Here is a 24,649-nt window from a genome sequence, read left to right on the forward strand (position 1 = left end):
TTAGCCATGGCTACGTTGCTCAGTCTTTTGATATGTACAAGATTAAATAAATATATATTTAACCTGGAAACTCATTTGAAAATATAGGAGGAGGGTTTATTTACACAGAGAATTTACAGTGCACAGTGTGAATTTATAGCCTATCACATACCCCATTAAACCTTAGTGTGGACACTTAGTAAGTGTGAGGTAACATGATGCCACTTTGCTGTGTTATTTTATGCTTAATTAACACAAACACTGATCTTTGAGGGAAGTGTGGCATAACGAATGCTCTCTGATTGAAGGCTTGAGCGTTCTCAGTGTAGGCAAGTTCGTAGGTCCCGAAGAGCAAGAGCTCTTCTTCAGAAAGGTGCTGTCATGCTCTTCTGGGCTATAAATGATAAATTTCAAGATGAAATGGAAATTTTTATATTGGGTAAAACTAATCATAGGCTAGAACATTTACTTAAAAATTACCCTTGTAAAAATATTTCAATTTGAAGTTTAATAGTTTGCTGAATTATTTATGCTATTGTATGTATGTGGTTGTTATAAAGGTGTTCTGTATTGCTCTAATTTATTTTCCTTTCCATTTGGGAGTATACAGTAGCAATAGAAACATATCTTATTAGGGAAACAGAGCTACAGTATAATTAAAGCCATGTAGGCATGCTGTATCATCAAGCCCTGAAAACACTGCATGAAATTTTAGAAAGAAAACTAGAAAAAATTGTAGTAGTAAGCTGTGCTGAAGGGGTGTTAAAGAAATTGAGCTACAGTATAATTAAAGCTGTGTAGGCACACTGTATCACCGAGCCATGAAAACACTGCATGAAATTTTGGAAGGAAAACCAGAAAAAAAAATCTAGTAGCAAACTCTGCTGAAGTCATGAATCATTTCCCCAGGGAAGGTGTAGAAAGACCATGACTGGTATAATTTAAACGTGCACTGGTGAATCCAAGCGAGATTAGATATAAGAAATTTTTGTATTTAAAAATACAGTTAAGGTGATATCTGCACTAATGATTATGGCTGCAAATAGAAGTTGTTAGTAGAACTGTAAAATTTGCTTTGTTCAGGCAAATTACAGTTGTGATGGAAAAAGCAGTTTTGCCAGCAAAGTTGTATACCAGGAGTACTTGGTTCTGTGTACTAGTTTTTCTCTTTGAGATCCTGTGTATAGGAAAGACACAAGAAATGCTTTCAATTAATATGATTTATATAAATAAATACTACTCACAACCTCTTTGATCAAGGCCATTCAGTTGCTTTACAAAGATGAATACCTACCACCAGAGAGGCTGTAGCTGGACGAACCAATAAGGAGATGTTGTGACCTGCCCAGGGCTTTCCTGCATATGTATCTGTTGGTGTTTTCATGTGTCTATAAGCTTTGTGTAAAATAAATCCCCCCCGGCCCCTCTGCCCCCCCAAAAAAAACAAAGCTTAAGAACACCATTTCCCTGTCCCCCACTCACTAGACAAACGCCTTCTTTAAAAGATGTTTTAAAACCTGATTATCCAAGTCATGCACTGTCTGTTTTGCTGGGAATCATATCTTTTGTAAGTTAGTAGAATACAATTTAGGTGCTTTTAATTAAGAGGTTAATTTGTCTAATAATTCTCTTTAATGGATTGGATTATAGCAGGCAGCCCAATAACTGTTAACCATAACTGTTATAACAGTAAGATCTGAGTTACTCTGGTGCTGCTGCCCAGAGCCAGTTCTCTAGTGAGTGAAGTGCTGGGTCTGCATTGTGCAGGCAGTGATGTGTGCGTGTTCCGTTTCTTTTTGGTGGTGTTGCTAAGGCCAGACTGTAGATGCTGTTCTGCAAATTTGTTTGCAGAACGTACTTATTTCTACAAAATTATTCCTGCTAGATTTCTGATTGAAATTTCTTACTGATGTAAAATCTCAAATATTTTACATGGACATTTTTCTGTAATAATAGAACTGGTGGGCTGTAGTGTTTGTTCATTGCTATGCTCTTAAGATCCCAAGTTCCTTCTCAAGCAGCTTTCCTGTTAGCATTTCCTCTTCCCTTGTTCTTTCCCTAGTTGAAGCCTTGTTTCACAGACTGCTTCTGTCCAAAGAAACAAAAAAAACCCTGACCAGCCTTTTTTGTTTCTTTTGACACAACACAGTATGTCTGTCTGTGCCCATGAGAGAACTATATTGAAATAGCTTTCTTTGTGAATTCCTCATTGCTATTCATTGGTGGAGATTGTCACGTAAGGGTCAGATTAGAACTCAGTCAACCAGAGCAGCAACGAGAAGAGCCAGGCCCAAGACAGATTTCGCCATAAGGTCTGAGAAGCGGTTTATTTGGACTTTGTTACAATTAACATGCATTTATTTTTGCACAACGTTACTCTTTTGTCTGTAGAAACTGAATTATGCTTAATTTATTCCCTAGGGTCATTTACTTCAGAATTAATCTTTCACTCTACCTCCTGACTTTCATCTTTGGATGTATCTTTGCACAGTTTTGTTAAATTTAGTAAGTTTTGAGCACAGAATTTACTTCTGTTAGTTTAAAGAAAATGATTTTTTTCACGTGGTGATTCCGTGCCTTTTGAGATTGAATCAGTGCAAAGAAAGGATCATATTTCTGGTATTTTAGCCAAAACATAAGAAACAGTGTTTATGCTGGCATCAAGAAGGCAGACAGTACCTGGTCAAGCATAAAATCTGCTGGGGCAAAATTACTCTTTGAAAGTGTTCTAAAATATTTGAACCAGCAAAGTGAGTTTGTACTGGCTCTGCATTCGTGCCATGTGGTTGCAGCATTTTTACATGGTGGTGGCTTAAAACTGGATATGCTGCTTCATGGAACCATGCCTTTGTGAAATGGATTCTATTCTGTATGTTATCCAGCAAAAACAGGTACTAAATTTGCAACCACTGACCCAGAGAAGTTCCATGCTAAATGTTTTATGACAAAACAAGTCCAAGATTTACTGAGCTAAACAGAAGACCTAATATCCAAGAGCCTACTTTCACTAGCGTTTCCTATAGGATTAGATTACAAACAGGGAGAATAAACAAAGCAGTTGCTAACTATTGTGCTGTGTGCATCTTTCAGAAATGAACTTACCCTCTCTGACAAGTATCCATGAAACAATCTTGAGCCATTTCAGGGCTCATGCATAACACAGGGGGCCTAAAGTTGTGTGCCTAAATAATTACTATTATTTCTAAGAGCTTCATGTTAGGTTTCTGTGTTCTAAAATGTTTGGCTGCAATATCCAGTTTTAGAGCACACAACTATTGACTGCTGGTAACAAACCAGACTAACTTTTTTCTTCCTTTCCTTTAGCAGTCTCAAGATTGCCTTCTTTGAATTTTGTTTGTTTTTGTTCCCTGTTAGGAACAAAACAGTATCATAAATGATCTATGATAAGTAATTATCTATGATAAATAATTTATACAACAAAGTAAGGAGAACATGGGAAACAAATGTGAGCAGAAGAGGCTGTAATACCTTGTTAACTAACTCTGTCTTCTTTTTCATCTCTCTTATAGTTGGTTCTGCTTGAGGCTGCTGTCCTACTTTGTCAATACTTTTCTAGTCTTAGCGGGTGATGTCACAGCATCTTTGACATTCAGACCCCAGTAATCCACTAGGTGTGTATCTTGCTTGTTTTTCTCTGCATGCTTTCTGATATGGCATGGGGGATAACAGTCATTTTGTGCTGCTCATCTTTTGTAGCACTTTAGGGTGAAATATTATTAGCATGTGCTATGCTTCAGTTCCACAGATTATTTTAGTCCTGCTTTTGCTTTTATTCTGATGGCTTTCCTCCCTGTAGAAGCACATAGCTATTGTTCCCATGCATGCTCACAGGCTTTCATTTTGCTCCTACAGCTGCCAGTTTGCTATATGTACAAGCTTCTTGTTGCTCATTGTAGTACCATCTCTTGTTAGTAGGACCTAGTGGACTTGAGTTGGGCTGGGAGAGAGCAATTTCTGTGCTCAGTATTCAGACTATGGGACCTGAGAAATTTCCTGTGTGCTTTGAGAGACACTTCCCCTCCCCCGGAGAGAAGGCTCTGCAATGTTCTGTGGCTGACTGGTGGGCACAGCTCCTCTCTTCAAATCCAGCTCACTCAAGAACCTGATTGCCTTACAAAAGCAGAATACTTTGAGAAGTGCAGAGGATTAGAGATTCTCCAGAACTGTTAGGATTTAGATGCCCAAAGCTCCCAGAACTCTATCCCCTTAGTCACAAGGCTCTCTTGACAGCTCTTGACCATCAGCTACATCCTGTACTAGCAAAATTAGCGTGCAGAGCTCACTGACTTTTTTGCAGAGGACCAAGTAACCCTAGGCATGTTAATGTTTCTAAGAGCCTTCAAACTTGGTCATGAGTTTGGGTGTTAGCTGTGCATAGGCCCCGATTTTGGCCTCTTCGCCCAGGGGTGGTGTTCATCCCTATTGAGCACTTAAGCTGTATGGACCTACAGGAGGCCATTTGATGCATTAGTTCTTTATATGAACAGTCAGAAAAAATAGATCGTCTTTGCTCTAAGTCTAATGCAACACAATAATATATTTAGAGTCACATAGGCAGAAGGGAGAAGAGTCGCTGCTGTCAGCGTAGCCTTTGATACCATGTAGACAAGCGTTTGCTGTGTTTAGAAGTGCAGCCTAAGGAATAATCTTTACCTGGCTGCTATAGGTCTAATATTTTCATCTAGTTGTAGGCTTTTCAATGCACTTTAATTTAGTTACAAATTGTAGCAAATTGCAAGTGGCAGCCTGAATAAGTAACTCATGAGTCAGTACTTTTATTTTCTTCCTCTGGTCTAGACTGCTGATAATGTAAATTGTCGAAACCCTGGGTAAATAATTGGGAGTGCAATCAACAGCAAGCAAGTATTTATCTGTTAATAAATCATTTGAAATGCAGAAGTCGGTCTTTGTCCAACTGTTCTTAAAAGGCAGTTACTGGTCCTGCTGTTGTTTCTGCATAGGAATTAGGATTTTAATGGTCACTAATTGTACATCTGAAAATTTATACAGTTTATTTTCTGCCTATGTTTTTCTTTGCACAGAGGAAAGAACCACAGTATTTATGGTTGTAAGGAGGTTAACATTATATTTTCTGCATGGAGATCTCTATAGCTCTCTAGAGAGCTTTACCATTTATAGAACCCAAATTTTCTAGGATCTCTCATGTGTGGCATCAAGTTCTTACACCTCATTAAGAATTTTCAGAACGGGATCTTCGTCTTATTCTCAGAATGTGACTTGAAAGTTATACATCAGCTAAGTCATCAACTGCAGCTTTTATTATTCAAGCTGTTACTGCTTCAGAATCAGTATTAGAGGAGGTGTTTGTCAGTTTTACATGCTGCTGTTGGTAATACTCTTCCCTGGAACAGAAACTTGCAATATATATTCTGAAAGGAGTGTGTTTTTCTGAATTTAGTTATTGTGGTTTACATCCTGCCATCTTCTTCCTGCATTCCGAATTGATTCACGTTTTGAAGTTAGTACATAGAAATATCCAGCTGCCTGGGTACCCAAAAGATGACAGCTATCCCATCTCATAGTCACAGGTGAGAAAAACTTATTTTAGCTGCAGACAATGAATTGCCTGAATAATCTGAAGGTACTACAAAAGATGTTTGCAGTTACATATTGTCAGGTAAGGTTCGATTATTTTCTTCTTTTAAGTGGGAGTTCTTCTAAATCCTTACACTGAAGTTTAACCAAAGGCAGATTAATTTATAGTGTTTTTTTCTTTTGAGGTGAAACTCTGGTCTCCATAAAGAAACACAGTAGATGGGTACAGCACACATGATTAGCTCTGCAGCGATAACTTTCTAGTAGAGCTCAGTTCTGACCTTCTCCTGAGGTGAAAAACCTGGAGGAATGCTGAAAACTTCTATACTTTGCTTTTATTTCTTTCTGTTGTGTATATACGGGCTTACCACTGTGACATATAAGCCATTTTTTGACCTGTGGATTTTTTTTTCTCTTGAGGGAAATTCTATTAGCCTAAAATCCACTACTTATTAGGATTTCCAGAGGGGTCTTCTGATCTGTTCACTTACAACAGAAGCATTTCGTCCTGCCTTGGAGCTTTGTCAAAGGTTCACCTGGTACGAATACATTCAAGATAAAATTGAAGCTCAAGGATTGCTACACTGCACGTTGGAGGAGTACTGTTCTGCAATGGTTATAACAGATTGGCATAGTAAAGGTTGGAGAAAACAATAGAGGTCCTGGCTTATCGGACGAACTACCTACAGTAAGCAAGAGGAGGTGACCCTGCTACTGAGTAGCATTACTGAGTCCTTCTCATCTGTGCACAGGGAGCACTGCACATGGCTGTACTGCACTGGGCCTCTAGCATTTAAGAGAGCTGGAAGAATGGGGTGGTATTTTTATCTTTCTGCATGTAGGGTTTCAGTTCTCTTCCATGTAGTATTTCCCATTTAATGCAGATTCTTTGTTTGTAAAAGGGACTGTTGGTCTTGAGTAGATACACAAGAAGTTGTATGAAAGGAACAATAGTTTATACCTTACATGTCATCGCAGTACCAGCTATGGAATGGCTGTGGAGTTCAGACTGTTCCTTATGCTGGCATGGCCTCTGGGCTCAGCTGGAGAGAACATGTGGATACAGCCTCCGAGTTTGGAACTGAGAAAGCCAGAGCTTTTCCCACTGTCAGGCTGAGAATGGACCCAGCACCCTCATCTGCTCTGAGCTAGGCCTTGAAAGTACAAGCCACTTAAAGCTCTTAAACTTTATTCAATACATTGTCAACTGTTGGAAAAGAAAAAAAAATGCAGCTGTAGTAGAGAAGTTGGACTTTTGGGGGGTAGTTGCTAAAGTCATTTCTTTTTGATGTGAATCTGAGAATGATTCCACCTCTAGTATGCTCACATTTTATAGAGAGAGGTAGCCATGACTGTCCTAGACTTCTGCAGTGACTTGTACCTTTGATCCCTTAGGATCTTCTTCCCTCTAATTCTGTCACCTAACTTAGTTAGCCAAGCTAGTTTGGCCTCTGAGGTCTCCATGGATAGTTGGCTGAGAAAGGTGGGCCCCTGCAGAGAGAGACTGAGGAAACCTGAGTTCCTGCTCTGCAACGCTTCTCAGGAGCATCTCTCCATTAATTAATCCCTGGCCCCTTCTGATTGATTCTCCTTGGGCCTGGAGCTTCCCTTCATCTAAGGTGGGATTGGGTTTATGTGGCAGTCAGGCTGTTCCTCTGCTGTAGCATGAAGGCCATGATAATTAGTAGTCAGGTAGCTGTCTTTTGGAATATGTGTTTAGAAATGTCCCCCACCCCAACCCCCACATGTGTTTTTCCCAAAACACGGCTCATGCCTGGGGCTGTGCAGTCCCCCTTCCTTCAGTCTCCCTTGAAGGATCCTGGGAGCATGTCTGCACTCCAGAGAGGAAGGACGACAAACAGAGCTGTCTCCATATGTGCAAAGCAGGGAAGCACAAAAGCAGAAACACGCAAGTAGGCTGCACGTGAGCCAGCTTAGGTCCAGAAAGCCTGGCTGTGTTTATGCGTAGCTGTGCCAGGGCTAAATCATGCTGAGATGTAGCAGGTGAGTCATGCAGTACCGTCCTGCATTGCATGCACTTCTTGAGTTACGCTGTCCTTCTAGATGGTGGTGAATCTCCTTTGCAGAAACCATAACACAGTGATGGTTTTGTGGTCTGTTGATAAACTAGCATTGCAAAATAAGATTCTCAATGGAAGATCTCTGAAGTTGACAGCTTGGTCTATGTTTGACTAGGATGTGGCATCTGGAAAATCCTTTGGTGGTTTTTGGTTCCCTTTCAGATTCTCAATAGGAATTTAGTCAAAGCTTAAATAAGAAAAGTCTTTAGATTGTATAACACTTGCTTACCGGTATGAAAGCATGAAAGGCTAAATCATGGTGGTAAATAAACACTGTGAAATTAATACATAGTAGTCCTTGCAACTTGATTTCTTACCATCCTGATTCCTTTCAAAAGCAACTGTTTAGGAGTTAACATTGAGCTGCAGAGCTTATGGCAGGTTATTTCCTATGAAATCAAAGTATATATCATTGTTTTGGGGTCTGGTACTGCTTCTTCAGCGTCTTTTGGGCCTCTTGGATGATTTTGACCAAATATGACAAAGAATGGAGACATCAGGGTTACTTCTGAGTTTCCATCAAACTGAAAATATACAACTTAATATCAGCTAACACCTCTCTTTTGGGAACACCACAGCATGTGACCACATTAGCATTAGCTACCAAAGAATCAGCACAGGAGAAAGACCTGGTAAATAATGTTCCAGTCATGGAAAATGAATCAATTCAGAGCATGCACCAAATGACAAAATGCAAAGCTTCTGGAAACTAGGGTTTAATATCACCAGTGGTCATGGAAATCCGTCTTAATAGATGGGGAAAACAAAGAATCTCTGTGGCAGCAGGAAGTATTGCTCCTGATTTGCACATGAAGGGACAATTTCTAGACAGTATAACTCTTAGCACAGAGTATGAACTTTTCTTGAATTACAGCAGCTGAAGAAAATCTGGCCTCTGTGCACTCAGCTCAGAGGTGCCTTAAGTAGTTTACTAGTACACGGTAGCAAACTAGTCATTTGTTTAGCTTTAGTGAAAGGATTCTGTTGAAGCCAGTATTTAAGCTTATATTACGTTGCTGACTTTATACTCATATGAAAACATTTTAACTGATGTTCAAATGATAGATCTGTGGAACCAATGAGGAGTTTTGCTGCACACACCATACAGAGGGAAATAGGGTTTTAAATGAAATTCTCCGTAACCCTACTAGAGAAGAAATGAGGGAGATGTATCCCAACTATTTATTTTCTGATTTTTTTTGCCCTGCACTGAGAGACAATCAGTCCTGTGTGTTTTCCATTGAAGATGCTTGATTTGGGCTTTTTCATTTACATTATTAGCAAACAGCTGCATGACGGACTGCTTCATTGGCTTCATTGGCTACCATGCTGAAACCATCCAGCACATTTCAACTGCAATTGCACTGTCTGTATTTAAAAATATTTTCCATATTACAGTGTACTCCTGTAATTTCAAAATTAAAACTATTTTCAGCTACTATCTGCTAAATCTGGGGGACTTCTGTTCACTTGGAAGCCATGGATGCAATTGTTTTCTTGTGAAGTTTGTCTTTAAAAAATGCTAGACTTCTCATTTATGCTGATAAAGTGAAAAATTGCAAGTGCCTGTAGCAAGAAAGGTTGTGTTTGTCACCCCTCCTAAGTCTTATTTTTTTAATATAATTCTTTTAAGTACATTACTATTTGCACAGTGAAATTAGCTCTGCAAGAGGGATGAAAACCTCTGTCAAGCAATTTTAGCAAAAAGATCAAAGGAATTGAATATAAATTCTATCCAAGGTGGGCATGTATTTCTCTCCTTTTTGAACAGGGAAGCGTTAGATTAATTACTTCTAATTTAAAATCAAATCATTGAAAAGAAAGGAAGTCTTTTCAAAGAGCATTGGAATTTGCTTCTTAGATTGAACGCTATTCTAGTAGGGTGACTAACAATGTGCATTTTTATTCTTAACCTCTGACCTGTGCCCTCCCCACCCCTTTACCTAACCCTTTCCATTTGCCCATGTCAGTTAACAGGCAGGAGCATTTGAAAACAATCATGGATGACTATGATATCAGGTCTGCTGCCAGCATTTTAGCATCTGTTAAGGAGCAAGAAGCTCGTTTCGAGCGGCTTACCCGGGCACTTGAGGAAGAGCGGCGCAATGTCTCCTTGCAACTTGAGCGTGCCAATCAGCCAGCAGACCGAATGAGCATTTGCAACATTGGCAATGGTCAGCCACTGGCAACCGCCTGGCAGCAGCTTGTCCTGCAGGTAACAGCCTGCTCATTTTACCTGTTGCTAGAGTTCACCTAATCCAGAATTTCCCATTCCTGAAAGTCAGGTGCATCGTGTTTGTTATCCGCATTTCATTCTGTAGGTTGTCTTCTGATACCCCGGTGACGGTGCGTTTCATTGATTAGTTTCATAGCTCAGATTTCAGAGCCATGGCTTAGATGTTGCTTTACTTCTTAGCTCATGGGATATTTGTGTAAATGTATGCATCCTTGAGTATTAAACCGTCAACAGAAATCTTCACTGCCCCCTTTCAGTCTGTGTGTATGGTGATGTTCTGGTGATTGCAAAACAATACTGAATCGTAATCTCTACAGCAAACAAAATTTCCATTAGAAACGCTTGGGCGTTGAACAGGGGGAACAGCATTAAAAGCAGGGATTGCCCTCCTGCAAAGTCTCATTGTTTGTGCAGGGAGGACTTCATAATTTGTTTTCCATATTTGTTGAAATGACGGTTTTTATTTTAATGATGCAGACTTAAGCTTCGTGGTAGCTTTAGATTTCCAGATACTGTTTTGCCTGATTTGTGTTCTTTAACTGCAATGATAAACTACTTATATCTCTAAATTACTTTAACTAGCAAATTCCTCTGACATGCAAGGTAAGTCGTGCAGAAGCAATAGAACCATTTGCGAAGGTCTGTTTCCTCAGAAAACACTGTTCAGTTCAGAGAGAGACTCCAGGCTATGGGGATTCCGAAAGTTGTTTCCCAGTCATCCTAGACTGCTTTACAATGATACCTGCATTGAGCTGCATTCAGGCGGACTTGGTGTTATATTAAGTTAGCATAGCTTTTCTATTAATAGCTGCCATGCTTCCGTACGTGTAGATGCTTGAATGTGGGACTTCATGTGAAAGGAGCAGCCTGCACTGGTTAGCCTAAAAGTATGACAGTAGCTGGTAGGAGCTGTAGGTCATTATCTCCTCTTGAGTAGCAGCTGGGCTGGGGAGGGGCAAGATGTACTTACAGATTTTTTTTATAGAAAAGGACAAGCTCACCTTCACTTTTCTGAATGACTTTGTGCAAAGTGCCTGATTAATAGCTTCAGAATGAAATTCCTTATCCACAAAACTGATGAAGCATGGGTTTTCTGCAGTTATGGCTTAAGGTCTAACCACTTCCTAGAAAACTTAATAAAAAGAGTTTAAGTTACCAGCGTCTACGTGACTCTTGTGGAAAAACAGCCCCTGGAGGTGACACCAAACTGAATCTGTGTATGCTCGGCTCCTTGTCACTCTGGAGCAGGGTGAGGTGGTGGCGATGAGAGAAGGTTTTAGTACATGAACATTGTTGAGGTTTTTAGAGTAGCTTGTATAAGACACAAAATGGTTGATTAGCTAAATATGCAGTTAAGAATTAAAGTAAGGTTATTTAAGGGAATTTTTGTAAAATGTACTGAGGGCCAAATTCCTTCCTGATTTAGTAAAATTAATTAGTATTTAAATGAAGGAAGAAACCTGTACCTTCAGTCTTACGCAGGATATATAGTGATTATATTTTTACTATTATATATTGAACTTCGTTGTCAAGAGTACAGAGAGCAAAAGGTACTGTATGCTCTGCTCCCTGCAGGGATTGCTCGTGCACTAGTCAAATACAGCTCTCTCTGAAGCTGTGTTTTGGTAGAGACTGACTAATCTCTGCCTATCACCCTATTCACCCTTATGTTGTAAGCGATATTACAAAATCACTCCAGTAGGAGCTTTTCCATTTGGAAGTGGTGAGGGTAATTATACATAATCTAGTTATTCTGTTTAGAATTTGGGCTAGAATTGAGAATTAACTCCATCTTATGAGGGTGCTGAATAATCTTTAATGATCTGTGCAAATGGACATCAGTTTTCCATGTTGTTTGCTGGGATTGTGTACAACGTAATGTCTTTTGGCCTGTCACAAGAAATGTCAAATCTGCAAATAAGGTCAGGGATGTTCTGTAATTGCCAAAAGACTTGTGCATAGATTTATTTATTTTTTTAATTGTAAATTAAGAAGGTGTGAAGGATTTTTCTGAAAAGCATCTTGTTGTTTTAGCGGGATAAATTCGCTGTTGGACAATCTAAACAAATCATAAGTGGTTTGTTCAGATATTAATTAGAAATAGCAGGGATTGTTCCTTAATAGGATTTTTTCCTCCAGAGGATGGATTTCTGGGAGATACTGTCATCACAATTAGAGGTGCTAAATGTTGCTGAAATGTCTCCCATTAATATCAGCGAGAATCTTTTAGTGATAGAGCAGCTGAAGTATTTGTGTTTTCGTAGCCCTTTGCAGAAGGAGTGCCTGCCAAACCTTCAGACTGTGCAGATGTTTTGTACCCATCTCCCCAGCCTGCAACAGGCCGTAATTAGCTACTGCTATGTCACAGCTAGCTTTAACCTGTAATTGTTTCTGGTTAATAGCAGCAAAATGCTGCATTTTGTTAATGCTGTTGAACAACTGGGTAAATCTGTCCTGTGTACCTTACATGGACTTTAAGCATTGCTTCAATTATCCTGTATTGCTGTGTGTATACCTAGTGACATTAATTAGGGTGCTTTAACTCTTAAACTTCTGGCAGATGCACATCGTAGTAGGAACACTGATCTAAAGCCAAAACTGGAAATGTGGACCCCAGCCCTGTGCTTTCTAGGGAAATCTACCTTACTGCAGATTTAGAAGTGGGCAGATGAAGTGCTTTTCCAGGCTAAGAACCCATTGGACAACAGGTCATTAGTTGCTTACTAAAAACCTTTCCACTAGTCCGAAAATGTAATATGTAATGATCTTTTAACCTGAGAGCTTTTATCAGATTAATAAAAATCTTCTAAAAATCCTTCTATTCTTTAGTTACATTCTTGATTTTGTTCCCCACTCTGGCTTCAAGTGCTGGGAGCCACGTGGCTGGCCATCACTCTTAGTTTCTGAAATAGAAAACCTGGCTATACTAAAAAAGAGCAGAGCTGTCTGTTAATGTGTCTTTGCATTTGCTTCCCTAAACTTTGCACTAAACCAATGTAAAATAAATAAATATATTTTTGTTGTTATAGTATCCCAAGCAGTGGGAGTCTTGGCAGCACAGATAGACTTTGCCTTTTTATCAGCTTACCAGTGCATGCAAAGGCCAATAAGCTTTTAAGTCACCGGTGAGTAGCACCTATCATGTGTCTTCTACATATTAAAGTCTCTGGTTGATGATGTTTTTACGAGCTTGATAAATCTTAATACTCTTCATGTGTGAGGGATTTAGTTTAATCTGCCTGGTTCTGTTTCACTTCTTTCCAAATCAGCCTTCTGCTGCTCTTCACAGTGGGAACTAAAGTTGGGCAGGGAGAAGATATGAAAGTGCATGGGTAGGGTATGTACTATAGGAGGCTGAATGCTCAAAGCTGCGATATTATCACTGGATAGCCATTCCAAGCATAACTTTTTAGTAATAAAGAATATTGTCTTTTCTTTTATTAAAACATCAGACACATGACACTTATTAAACACAAGGCTATATCCTGAGCTGGTTTAAACTGGCATGGCTCCATGCGTTGTAGAGAAGCTCTGTCAAATCTGGTCAGCTGGGGAGCTGAACAAAAATGTTGGCATTCAAAGACTGTTTCCCCATTGGTACACATTGACAATTTCCATTCCTGTTAATGTTTCATAACCAAAATAAAGTACGGCATCCAATAAACCTGTTTTGCCAAGAAATACAATAAAATTGTGCTTTCAGTGATCTTGAAGTGACGTATAGGGATTTGAGAGGTGTTCCCAATCACTGTTTAAAAAAGAAAAAAAAAAGTAGTTATTCCTCTTCTTGTAGGTACGAAAACTGTGGGTGTTACAGACCCTTGCAATCTGGTGCAGAGTCTTTTCAAACTGACCCTTATGCCTGTAAGAACTAATATAAGTTCATCTGACAAGTCTTTGCACTGACAAAAATTGTCCGATAATTTAAAAATGTAATCATTTGACTGTTACTTCCCATTCTTTGTTGGTTTTTTTGTGTATTTTTTTTTTTAAGATGACAGGGTATATTTGTCTTAGTAGGTACTTGAATAGTTTAAACCCAAAATGGAGGTTCTCTGTGTGCATGTATTAGTATAATATAGATTTTAACATGTTTATTACAAAGCCAGTTATTAAAACAAAAAAGTGTCAGCATAATTTCACCTTGGTGTACATTTTTTTTTTTTTAGATTATATATTTTTTTAAACTTACTGTTGTTAAGCTGATAGTCCTGTTGCAAGTTTCATAGAACTCTGCTGTACTTGATGGAATAACTCCTACACTCACCAGTACAGCCCACAGGAAGAAAGCTGCGTTACAGTGGTGCCCCAGAAGTGGCAAAGACTGCTGAGGAGTTAATAGTGGCTGAATGATGGCTGTAGGTTTTGTGATATGCATTCTAGAGGGTCTGTCAGTCAACAGCATGTGTCAAGAGACCGCGGACAGTAACTCCAAGTTAAATCAGTTTAAGAAATTTTAAATCAGTGACCATTTTCTTTCCCTAAGAGGAGTGGCTAAGGAGCTTATGTTGTTTCCAAAAGTGAAATACAAACTTTGGATCATGTTTTGACTTCAAACTTCAATCCACGCAGCTTCACTGACAAATTTCTGACTCAGGCCAGCAGCTTCGAAGGTTTCATCCTGTCAATCTGATGTGCTTTTTCACACTGCATAAGAATCAGGCTTGCTGAGATTCTTAGTGGTTGTGTGTGTGTGTGTGTGTTGTATGGGCTGAAACGTCTAATAAGCAGACCAAGCTGAATCAGCATGATGTGATACTGGTGAGTATAGCTTAATATCTCATATTTCTCTAGCTATTAGGCCTAGTAATGTACATTATTATACAAGCTTGTCACTTGTAAAGCCAGCCAGCTCTGGGTGTGACTGTGCAATTGCCATAGTTAATAGGGCATGAATATGGTGTTGGACGCAGATCTGAGCTTGTTTGTACTTTGGAATACTGTGCACAGTTATTTGGTCCCTTAGATGTGACTGAGACAGATTTCTCCAAAATAGGGCTTGTGGGTATGACATTTATAAAAGCTTATTCATGATTCACCAAAGGCTGCTCTGCAGTTGTTTGGTACTAACTTCACCTTTTCAGGACAAATTTGGTTGTGTGTTTTTTTGTTGGTTTTGTTTGGTCTTGCTGCTGTTCTTTAAACTGAAATAATGTAATCAGTATGATGCCTGGTAAAGCCAGATATACCGTGAAAAACCTTGTTCCCTTTAGAGATGGGTATCCTCCAAGTGGTGAAGTTAGAACAAAGCAAAAGCTGTTCTTTCTGAACTAAGGAAACACACAATAAAATATTGTTTAAATACAGACCAGGAGAAAACAATTTAAATAATTCAAGTGTTGAGGATTTTGAATCAGTCTCTTTTATTGCTGCGTTGATTATATATTCATTTTGAGGTATGGTAATAAACACAGGCTAAAAATTATCTATCTTATTTAATTAGTGTCCTAACTCTATCACTGATAAGAGCTTTTCCATATGTTTCTCCAGCGTGGGTATATATATGACCATGATTCTTCATGAATTGATGCATAGTTTTGGTGCAGATGTGTAACTTTGTGTATAGCCAAGGTATTAACAAAACAGAGCTGAAAGGAAGGCAGACAGGGGGAGTGGGAATGAGGAAACTTGAAAGAAATTACGTAATGTTTTTTTTTTTCTGTTAACACCCTTGTGAGAAGAAAAACCCACAGACATCCTCCCAATAAATAATATCCCAGAAGGACATCTTGAAATGCCAATATTTCACCAAGTTAATAACAATACCAAATTTGTGTTTTCTTCACTTTGCAAATGTGATTATAGCTGTTCAAGGAAAATCAAGTTAAGGAACAAAGCTGCAGAATATTTTCATAGTTAAGATTTGAATCCTTTATATTTCAACTTACTTTCCAGAAAAATAACATCTCTTTAAAAACTGTCAAACACATTTTCCTTTATTTATTTTTTTATTTTATTATTTTTAGAGAGTTATTTCTTAGCCATAACCAAGCACCAGTGTTCTTCAATCTGTATGTTAATCTGAGGTACCTGTGACTTCTGCCAAAAATGACAGTTTGTGAATTGAGGGTCAGTTTCCAGTAAAAGGTGAACTCTAAAGCACAGTAGAACACATGGTGAGAATGAAAGAAAATACAAGATTAGCTCAAGTTGCATTTCTAAGAAAATACTGTCAAGTTAACCATTCTAAGTTACAGTTTGGGCAACAATAATTCTTCTGTCTGTATTTTATTAGATTTGTTTGAGATTCTTTGCTCCACACTGACATAATGTGGACTGTTAGAACATATAGACCATTTTCAGTGCTTTGACAGTAAGAACATGCATGCATTAGTATTGTACATATGTTGGAATATATGCAGAGAAGAAAGAAAAATGGGTTCTGAGCTCCAATAAGTCCTCACTTTTCTTTTTTTCCCCTCTCTAGCTTATACAGAGTGCAGTTTCATCTTTGCTTACAGTATAAACTTCTATTTAATTACTTGTTTTGTAGTGCCTCTTGGCTGTAGAGCAATTTTTCCTTGGTTATATAACGTATTTGTGCTCATATTAAGGGACTGACAGCATGGAAGATGACATGCATTGCTTGCCTTACAGTTAAGGTCAGGTACAGACAACAATGCTGTAGGTTCATGACAGCTCCCTGGTGCTGCAGTGCTATTTCCCAATATGATGCCAAATACCTGGAAAAAATTCATCAGTAGTTAACCTGCGCACATTCTACTTGTGCTGGTACTGAGCAGATCGCAAATGTGAAAGACTTTCTACAGATAGTCCTATTTCTTTTATAAATCCAGCTGAGACCATTGAAATCTAAGTTCTGATTTGGGGGTGTGGTATGGATGGGACAGACCTTGGTGTCAGAGATGTGCCACGATTGTTCTCCAGCCAGCTGCTGGTGCCCTGTCTTTTTGCTCCTCTAGCTCCGTAATTCAGCTCCTGATTTCTTTCGGCCTGCATATCACTGTGCAGTTATGCATGCACTAGCTATGCCGTTAGCCTGATCCTGTAAATGCAGTACGTATGAGTAGTCTTACTGAACTTCTAGGAATGACCAGGGTCAGGTTTCAGGTTCTGCGTATGTGCAGCTATTCAGAGGATGCAGGGGGTGGGGACTTGGGAATATGATTCCCATGGGAGAATGAGTCTTTGAGTTCTTGGGTCAGAATTCAGTGTGAGTGGAGGGGGGGAATTGCTGTACCTGTGAATCCCAGCACAGTTAGGAACCACAAGCCTTTACTCAGCTGCCTTTCAGGGGAGCATGGTTCTTGCCATGCATGAGGCATGGTCCCAAGCCGGCTTCTGCTGTGTTGGGAACAATATCATCGAGTTTAGCTTGGAGGTCAGAGCTTTTGCCTCCTTTTTTTTGTATGGATGTTGTCCCATCTATGTGAAAGCAGCAGATCCAGGTTTACAGTGAGTCAGGATCTTTTGCTGATAGCTCAGCAACAGTGGAAACCGGGAGCATCAGATGCTGCTTCTCAGAGGCGAAGTACTGCTGCTTGCTTACGACAATGTTGCTAAGCCAGCCTGCATCTTCCAGGAATTCAGCCAGAGCACTAGCTCTCTTGGAATTAGTGCAGGTGTTCGAAAGGCAGAGCTTCCAAAGTGACATTATGACTTATTGCACTCCTGTGAGCTCAGGAAACTCCTGCTGTTTGCCTTTTTGCTGGGATTAGCCAAATTCCAAGAGAAATCATAGAACCTGCTTCCAGTATTGCAGGAGGAATGTGATGGGACAAGGCTACAAAAGAAAAGGGGTTGTGCAGCCTTCATCGTGGTGTAGATCAGTTGGAAGCCTCAGAAAGATGTAATCAAGTAGTATTTCTGTGAGAATTTATGATTCCTGGTTCTTCTTTTTCTTGTTATAGCTTCTCCCTTATGATTGCTCTTCAGTCTTCATGTGTAAAGCCTTAGATGGCAAAAACATGGATATAAAAGTGAATGGGAATATTAGCATAAATTTCAGCTACAGCTAAGAAGATTTGACCAAATCCATCAGAACCTGTGATGTTCCTTCCCGAAAGGATTTGGTAAGGGAACACTTAAACCCCACTTATTAGAGTTAGAGACTCAGATCAGTTGGCATGGAGCAGAATTCACTCAAAAGCTGATGCATTATCTGAGAAGTGTTTGTTTAAAACTTTGTCTGCAAAGCTAATTTAAAAAGTAGATCCCAAAGGAATCATTTAAAAATTAAAACAGGGAACCAAGCAACTGAGAAACTCGTCGTCTGTCTGGTAAGGAAGGAATTATTTTATTCTTTCCAACAGAATTATTTTTTTCAAAATTCAATTACATGTTATTTTATAGTTTTATATGTGTGGTTGAAAATTTATGTTAGCTTAAAGATACATGCCTTTGCAAAATATCTCATTTTTCTCTCTATAATCAACAGTAACCCACCTTCACGTCTCACACTTCCGCTCTGAAGTGCGTGCTCTGCAACTTTGTATGGGAACTGCGAAATTCCAAAGTGCCATCTAATGTCTGTCAGAAGGAGAGCAACTGCCTTATGCTAATGATTACAATAGTGCAAAGCAATGACCACATTTTCCCTAATCATCTCAGAAATATTTTTGCAGTTTCATTTGACTTGGAAAGCCTCACCTTCTTTTGTTTTGTGTGAATTTTTATTGAATGAGGTTTTGGAAGCAACTGAAAGGCAAAGATTTTCTTTGTTTGCCAAGATGTGTGAAAGTGAGAATAATTTTCCACACCTATTAACCTTTTGGGCCTGGAATTTTGCAAGGTTTAAAGCAAAGTCATTTAATTTGAATGACAAATTCACAGTTTCATAATAATTTTCCTTAATTTTCCATTGCTCTACCAACCGAACTGTTTTCTTGTAGAAGTACATACAAGAGAAACACATTAAAAATAAGTTCGGCTTGCCTTGTGCACCTTTGTAGGTAAAGGGGCATCTGAGTTGTTCTTTGCACAATGTCTCTGTTGCAAGCTCAGCCAGTATAACTTCAAGTAATTATTAAATATGTCTTTAAAAGGCAGGAACATTCAAATGTAAACATTAAAACATTAAAGAGTAATATCAGGCTTGACAGGATTTTTTAGAAAAACAACTTTCTAGTCACATTTAACACATTGGCTTCTTGCTAATTAACATGAAAAGCATCTTGCCTTCTAAAGTTGCGATTTATTTTTCATGTTCTGCTGCTGGTTTATTTCTCAGCTCAGACAGCAGAACATGATTAATTGTACTGGCTTTTTAAGATTTTTATTTCTTCAATGTTTCAGTTCCCAAGCATACTACTGTACTAGTTCAACTAAGGAAAAAAAGGTTTTAAGTCCTCACAGAACCTTTTTGCACTCTCTCAATTTTATGAAAAGATTTTGTTACTAACACAGGCCTTGATCCTGCATGTATGAGCAAGGCAGACCTTTATCCCTACAAGACATCGCACTGTAGTCAGCCAGTCTTCATAAGCCGCTACCCTTCCTGATCCACATGTAGCAGCAAGAATGTTTTGGAGAAACTTTAAAAGCAACTTGCAAGTGAACTGGTAATTTCTTCTTCCCCTGATCCCCTTGAGCTTGGGACCTGACGAGGCTTTAAAAACCCCAAATTTTCTACAATTCCGTTTCTGCTGTCTGCGGTATCTATAAACTCGGTGAACTAACGCTGAAAGAGTACGAGAATGAATGCTGGATTATGATGACATTGATAAATTACTGAGCCTTTTGCTAGTTTAGGCCCATCCTGTTAATGGTTCAAATTACGCTCTTGTTCGCTTTGTCACAACTGTGGAGTAATTCACTGAAGTCGTCGGTGTGACTGAGAACAGAATGGCCAAAGATGGCCACAGGCTGCCCGAGGCTGAGTGCCAGCTATAATTATAGCCTCGATTTAAGTGAATGTTAGAATTTATGCTTTATATATACATATATATATGTATAAAAGCTGCTTCCCTTTTTAAGCTACCAAATTACTATCTGAAAAGGATATTTTTTAACCATAGCTATGACTGGGAGTGCTGTAGGTTACTGTGTGAGTTCAGTTTAGGGACTTAAGCTAAAATGTATCTTCAGCTGCTGGCAGGGTGGTATTTTTAGAATTCTGTCATGAAAGATTGAAAAGAATTATACTCTCCTTGTTTCTAACCCATCTCAATTAGCTCTTCTTTCTTCTTGCAGTCTTATTTTATATATATTTCAAATACAAGAAGCTTCCTTTGGAATAAAATTTCAAATACAAAGAGACCTTAAATCTCTCTTCAGAAAAAAATGAAAACAAAAACAACAACAACAAAAAACATCTTCAGGTTTTGGTTTGAGGAAGATCATAATTAAGTCAAAAAGTATCAGAAAAAGGGTTGACTGTACAGACATCTATCAATCCAGTAACGACAAAGCACCTTTTCCCCTCTGAATGAGAGAATGCCATAAGTTGATCTTATATTTTCTGAGCAAATAATGGTAATGTTCAGCTTGAAATATGGCACAAATCATCTAGAAAATCCAGGGGTAGAAGGGGGGTGGGTGGGAAGGGGGAAAACAACAACAGCAACAAAAAGTAAGGAGTGAAAAATAGTTAATCCTGAATCTGTCTTTCATACATGTCTTGGTATTCCTTTCCAGTAACTACATTATGAAATTATGGCCACAGTACCAGCCTTAAATTTGATTTGTTTTCCTTGCCATTGTCATTCTGTTATAAATGTAATGATATCTTAATTTTTTTTTCTTAAAATAGGAAGTGATTTTTTTTCTAGTTTTAAGCTTGTAAAATGTGGTTGATTCTTATCTAAGTGAAGCTGCTGGGAAGAAACATAGGTCATTCATTCAGCTGCGCCCTATATGCAGTGACACGTAGCTTCCTTTGTCCTTTATTTCTAATGTAAGCAGTGCTGTCATCAGACTGTCCTTGTTCTCATCCTGTCATATGACAACTTGGATGAAATGGAGTTGACTGATATTAGATGTAGCACGATGGAAGCTGTTTGTATACAAATGAAATCCTCTGAACTTACTGAAGTGCCTTCTGTCTCCCTCTACAGTGTGTGGCTGCTTCCTCTTTGTCATACTGGTCTTCAGCTCTGTGATCCTCTAGACCTCCTCTTTAATACTAAGTTCTTAAATAAGAATGACATAAACCCCTCCATTTATACACAACCTACTCCCTGATTAAGGCTATCTGGCTTGATCTCTGTTTCTAACCTTGCAGTATCCTACTAGGGTAATGCAACAATTTTGGACCAAGTACGGATGCACCGAAAAGGTTAATGTAATTTTTAAAATGTTTAAAAATGATGGAAATGGTAACAGAGGAAGATTTCAAAATTTATGTTGGGGATCTAATTTTCTGTTTTCATCTGCCCCTATTAAAACCATTACAGTATGGCAGGCACAGTGACACATCGTGATGTACTGTTCTTTAGCACTCTGATTACCTTGTTCATTTGCTACATGAAATTCATAGAACAATAAAAATACCCTTGGCATGGAAGGTACCTATATGAATATAGGCTGGCTAATAGTGAGAATTGCATTGGGTGATCATTGGGCCTTTGCCTATATGGTTATCTGGGACTCTTGATTCATCTTGTGACTTCTTGCTCTGTTGGCTTTATGGAAGTTACATATCACTGAAGCCATATGTTATGTTTCCAGGCAGAGCTGTAAACCATTTCGTTTTTACTGCCTCTGAGAGCAGATCAATCTATAGTGCAGCACTACTGATGGAAAATTTTTAAGGGTAATGGAAGAAAATAAAAAAGAGAACTTGGAAGATGGACTGGTATAGTGTCTCAGCCAGAGAATTAAATTCCTTCCTACTTATCAATTGTTAATTTTTCAGAGAGCAAAAAGATGGTTTTCACCCTACTGTTGCAGCTGGGAAAAATGTGACAAATTATGAAATCAAAGTTCAGCTAAAAAAAATGGTGGTGGGGAAAAAAAAAAGAGTTTAGGATGTAGTCAGCAGTCTGATACTAATGGATAGAGTGTTTGTTGCCAGAATTTAGAAGTTCAGTATAACCTTAGGGATCTAATCCATAACTCTTATTTAGATAATTAGTTCTTTTACTTCAGCATTGCCAAACCCTAGCATTCAGAATCATATGAGCTCTAAAATATTGCAAGTGGCTAAGAAATAAGGGAACGTGAAATGTGCCTTTTTTTTTTATAGGGAAAAAAAATCTTTGAGTCTAAACATTTTCAAAACTTACTTTATAGCCAGAAGTCCTACAAGCATCTATTATATTTTTGAGAGGAAAATGATCATTTTAAATAACAACCTGAGTCCAGAAGGTGGGACCCTAAAATTCAACAATGCTAATCTTGCATGGCTTGCAAAAACACCTGTGGGTTTACAATGTGAGAGACTTCTTATGTGAGTAAGAATTGGCAAGTCCATCCAGGAAGGTTTTCAGTTTCATCATTTTGCATTCAAGAGTAGCTACTTCAGTGCCCTATGGATATAGACTTTATAATGTTTTTTTCTTTGACAGCGTATAAAGGTCTGGCACATGTCCATGTGCATGCCTAAATTGAATGGTACTTTTCTATGCCAGCATGGCCTCAACAAAAGTTGAGCTATGTTAGTTAGTTAACTGAAGAAAAGCTGGGCAAGGAGAAGGGGGGGAGAGTGCTGGACAAGTATAGCAGCCTCATACAAAATGCATTCCTTTCGCTTTGCTTTGACTTTTAAGTATTTCATTAAGGGCCGCTACCAGTTGCCTCTAAATTATTCCACTTTAGATAGACTCAGAGCATGTTTTTTCCCTCCACTGGAGCAAATACTTTATTCAGCTAAACCTTGTAGGTTTCGTCAACCTTTACAACATTTATTTTTAAACAAATTAGGATCAGAGTTGGGTAACACAGTTCTGCCCTTTCCTCTGTCCCTAAACTACAGAGCCCTAGCTCTAACATTCAGCTGGAACTCTGCCATTGGCAGTGGTAGGAAAGCTGAAATTAGGGTTAAAAAGGTCTGACACATTCCTGCCTGTCTTGAATGCCCCCATTTTCATGTATTTTTTTTTTCTGTAGGATTGATATTAATGACATAGTAATTGCATTGACCTGAGGAGTGTGTTTTAGAATTTCCAGGGAACCTGAAGCTGGATGCCAAGACCCTTTTGTGCAAAGGTGCCTATTATGAAAATTATAGAAAATTTGATTGTGATCTACCTTCCTTTTTTATTTTTGGCTGGTCTCACTGTCTCTGACCATCCCTGCTTTCCAGAGACAGTCTCTAATTTGATTCCAGTAGCTTTCAGTCCCTAATTACCACTGTTCAGCCACCAGCTGTTAGAGGCTTGGATTTATTCCTTGCTTGGGTTTGCTGCTGGCACGTAGCATGAAGGAGAGGGGAGGTAGCCACTGCCTGGTCATGGCGAGCAGTGCTGGTCTGTCAGGGCTGGGCAGCTGCTCCCTGATGTGGGGCAAGGCTTAGAGCGAGAAAAAACCTGCAGGTTTGGTTAGGGCTGCTTTACACCCACTTACCTCAGTCTCTTTCCTGCCCAACTTGCTGTCCTATACTTACCAACACCTCCCCCTTCTGCACTTTCTCAGCAGAAGCAGAAAGAAGGCTCACGGCCTCCAGCTGGGATGCAGGGAGCCTCTTTTCCTTGCCCAGGGCCACAGCTGGCCACCAGCTCCTACCAGTGGGGGCCAGGAGAGCTGGGGGCACTGTGCGGAGAAGCCCAGGGGGCTGGTGCAGAACAGGGTGGGTGCAGGGTGCCCTTCAGTTCGCTAACGAATAATTTACCAAGACCATCTTTTAGTGGATCTGGGACAGGTTTGAAGGCAGGTGAACGATTTAAAAAAAAACACAACGAGGCAGTAGGACTTTGAGCTGTAACCTCACCGTTTCTGAGTAAGATCTGAAAGGGAGGAGGCTGTGCCTGCAGCCCGTCCTTTTGCGCTGCTGGTGCAGCAGGGATGGCATCAATCTCTGAGCGAAGTGCCAAAAGTAAACAAGCCGCCGGCTTTCCTTCCTTGCGCCCTCCCGTTCGCCCTCCCCGTGCCTTCCCCAGGCGGCAGGCGCCACGTGAGGGGCCTCCCGCCTCAGCCCCGGCAGCTCCCCGGCCCGGCCGGGTGACATTTTCCCTCTTTTGTCTGCAGAACGCGGCAGGACGGAGCCCCCGGCAGGGGCGGGCAAGCTCCGGGGACCGCCGCCGCCCTCCTCGCCCGCCCGGCGGCAGCGGGCACGGACCGAGGCCGCTCCGCTCCCCTGAGGCGCCTCCGAGCCTTCCTCGGGCCGCCGAGCCCCCCCTCGCGCCGGACCCGCCGAGCTCTGCCCGCTCCCCCCGGGCGTGGCCGAGCCCCGGCTGCCCGCCGGTCCCGCCCCTGGGGAGCGCCGTGTGAGGGGCCGCGGCCCCGCCGGGAGAGCCGGGGGGCTCCGCTCCGTTCGTCTCTTCTTCTGCCCCGGGCTCCGCGCCCCGCCTCGGCTCCGTCCCCCGGAGGCTGCCGCTCGGCTCGCAGGAGGGAGCTCCGCGCAGGAAGGGAAGGAGGCTCCGGAGCAGGAGGCTGGGTCCGCAGGGGGTCGGCGGGAGGCGAGCAGTGCCGGGCTGGGGAGCCGGCCCCTCGCCTCGATGCCGGCGGAGCTCCAACAGGTGAGCGGGGAGGGCACGGGCTCCTGGGGCTCTTCAGTTTGGAGCTGGGAGCTAGGAGGGAACCTGGGCTGCTTTTTCTGCCGGAGCGTTCCGGAGTGATTCTGCTTTTGTCTCTGTTGGGCGAACTGATGAAACGCAAAAAAAGCAAGCTATTGTTTTCTTTGACCTTCTCGTCCTGCTCAATATATCTGCAGAGCTCT

The 24,649-nt window shown here is 40.3% G+C and overlaps 1 protein-coding gene and 1 long non-coding RNA gene across 15 annotated transcripts in view; one reads left to right on the forward strand and one right to left on the reverse strand.

Moving 5' to 3' along the window:
- The window catches only part of LOC310883367, a 37,902-nt gene extending 28,075 nt beyond the window's left edge, over positions 1 to 9,827 (reverse strand). The window contains exon 1 of the long non-coding RNA XR_014573494.1: positions 9,717 to 9,827. This is a non-coding gene — a long non-coding RNA (uncharacterized lncRNA). The remainder of the gene's footprint in view (positions 1 to 9,716) is intronic.
- ARVCF (ARVCF delta catenin family member) overlaps positions 1 to 24,649 on the forward strand; it is a 276,400-nt gene that overhangs the window by 97,250 nt on the left and 154,501 nt on the right. For 5 of the 14 annotated variants that reach the window (XR_014573475.1, XR_014573476.1, XR_014573477.1 and 2 more), the window contains exons 1-2: positions 3,524 to 3,611; positions 9,608 to 9,852. The exons of 1 other annotated variant lie outside the window; for it this stretch is intronic. Coding sequence is in view for 8 of the 13 variants with exons in the window: in XM_083803470.1 (XP_083659596.1) it covers positions 9,637 to 9,852 (216 nt within the window). In the remaining 5 variants the exon portion in view is untranslated. Of the gene's footprint in view, positions 1 to 3,509; positions 3,612 to 3,685; positions 5,639 to 9,607; positions 9,853 to 23,162; positions 24,450 to 24,649 lie in introns of those variants that run through there. 8 more of the 14 variants (XM_083803463.1, XM_083803471.1, XM_083803468.1 and 5 more) reach the window with 8 other exon arrangements.

Source organism: Anser anser (assembly GCF_964211835.1).
Source record: "Anser anser genome assembly, chromosome: 18".
NCBI classification, from domain to species: domain Eukaryota; kingdom Metazoa; phylum Chordata; class Aves; order Anseriformes; family Anatidae; genus Anser; species Anser anser.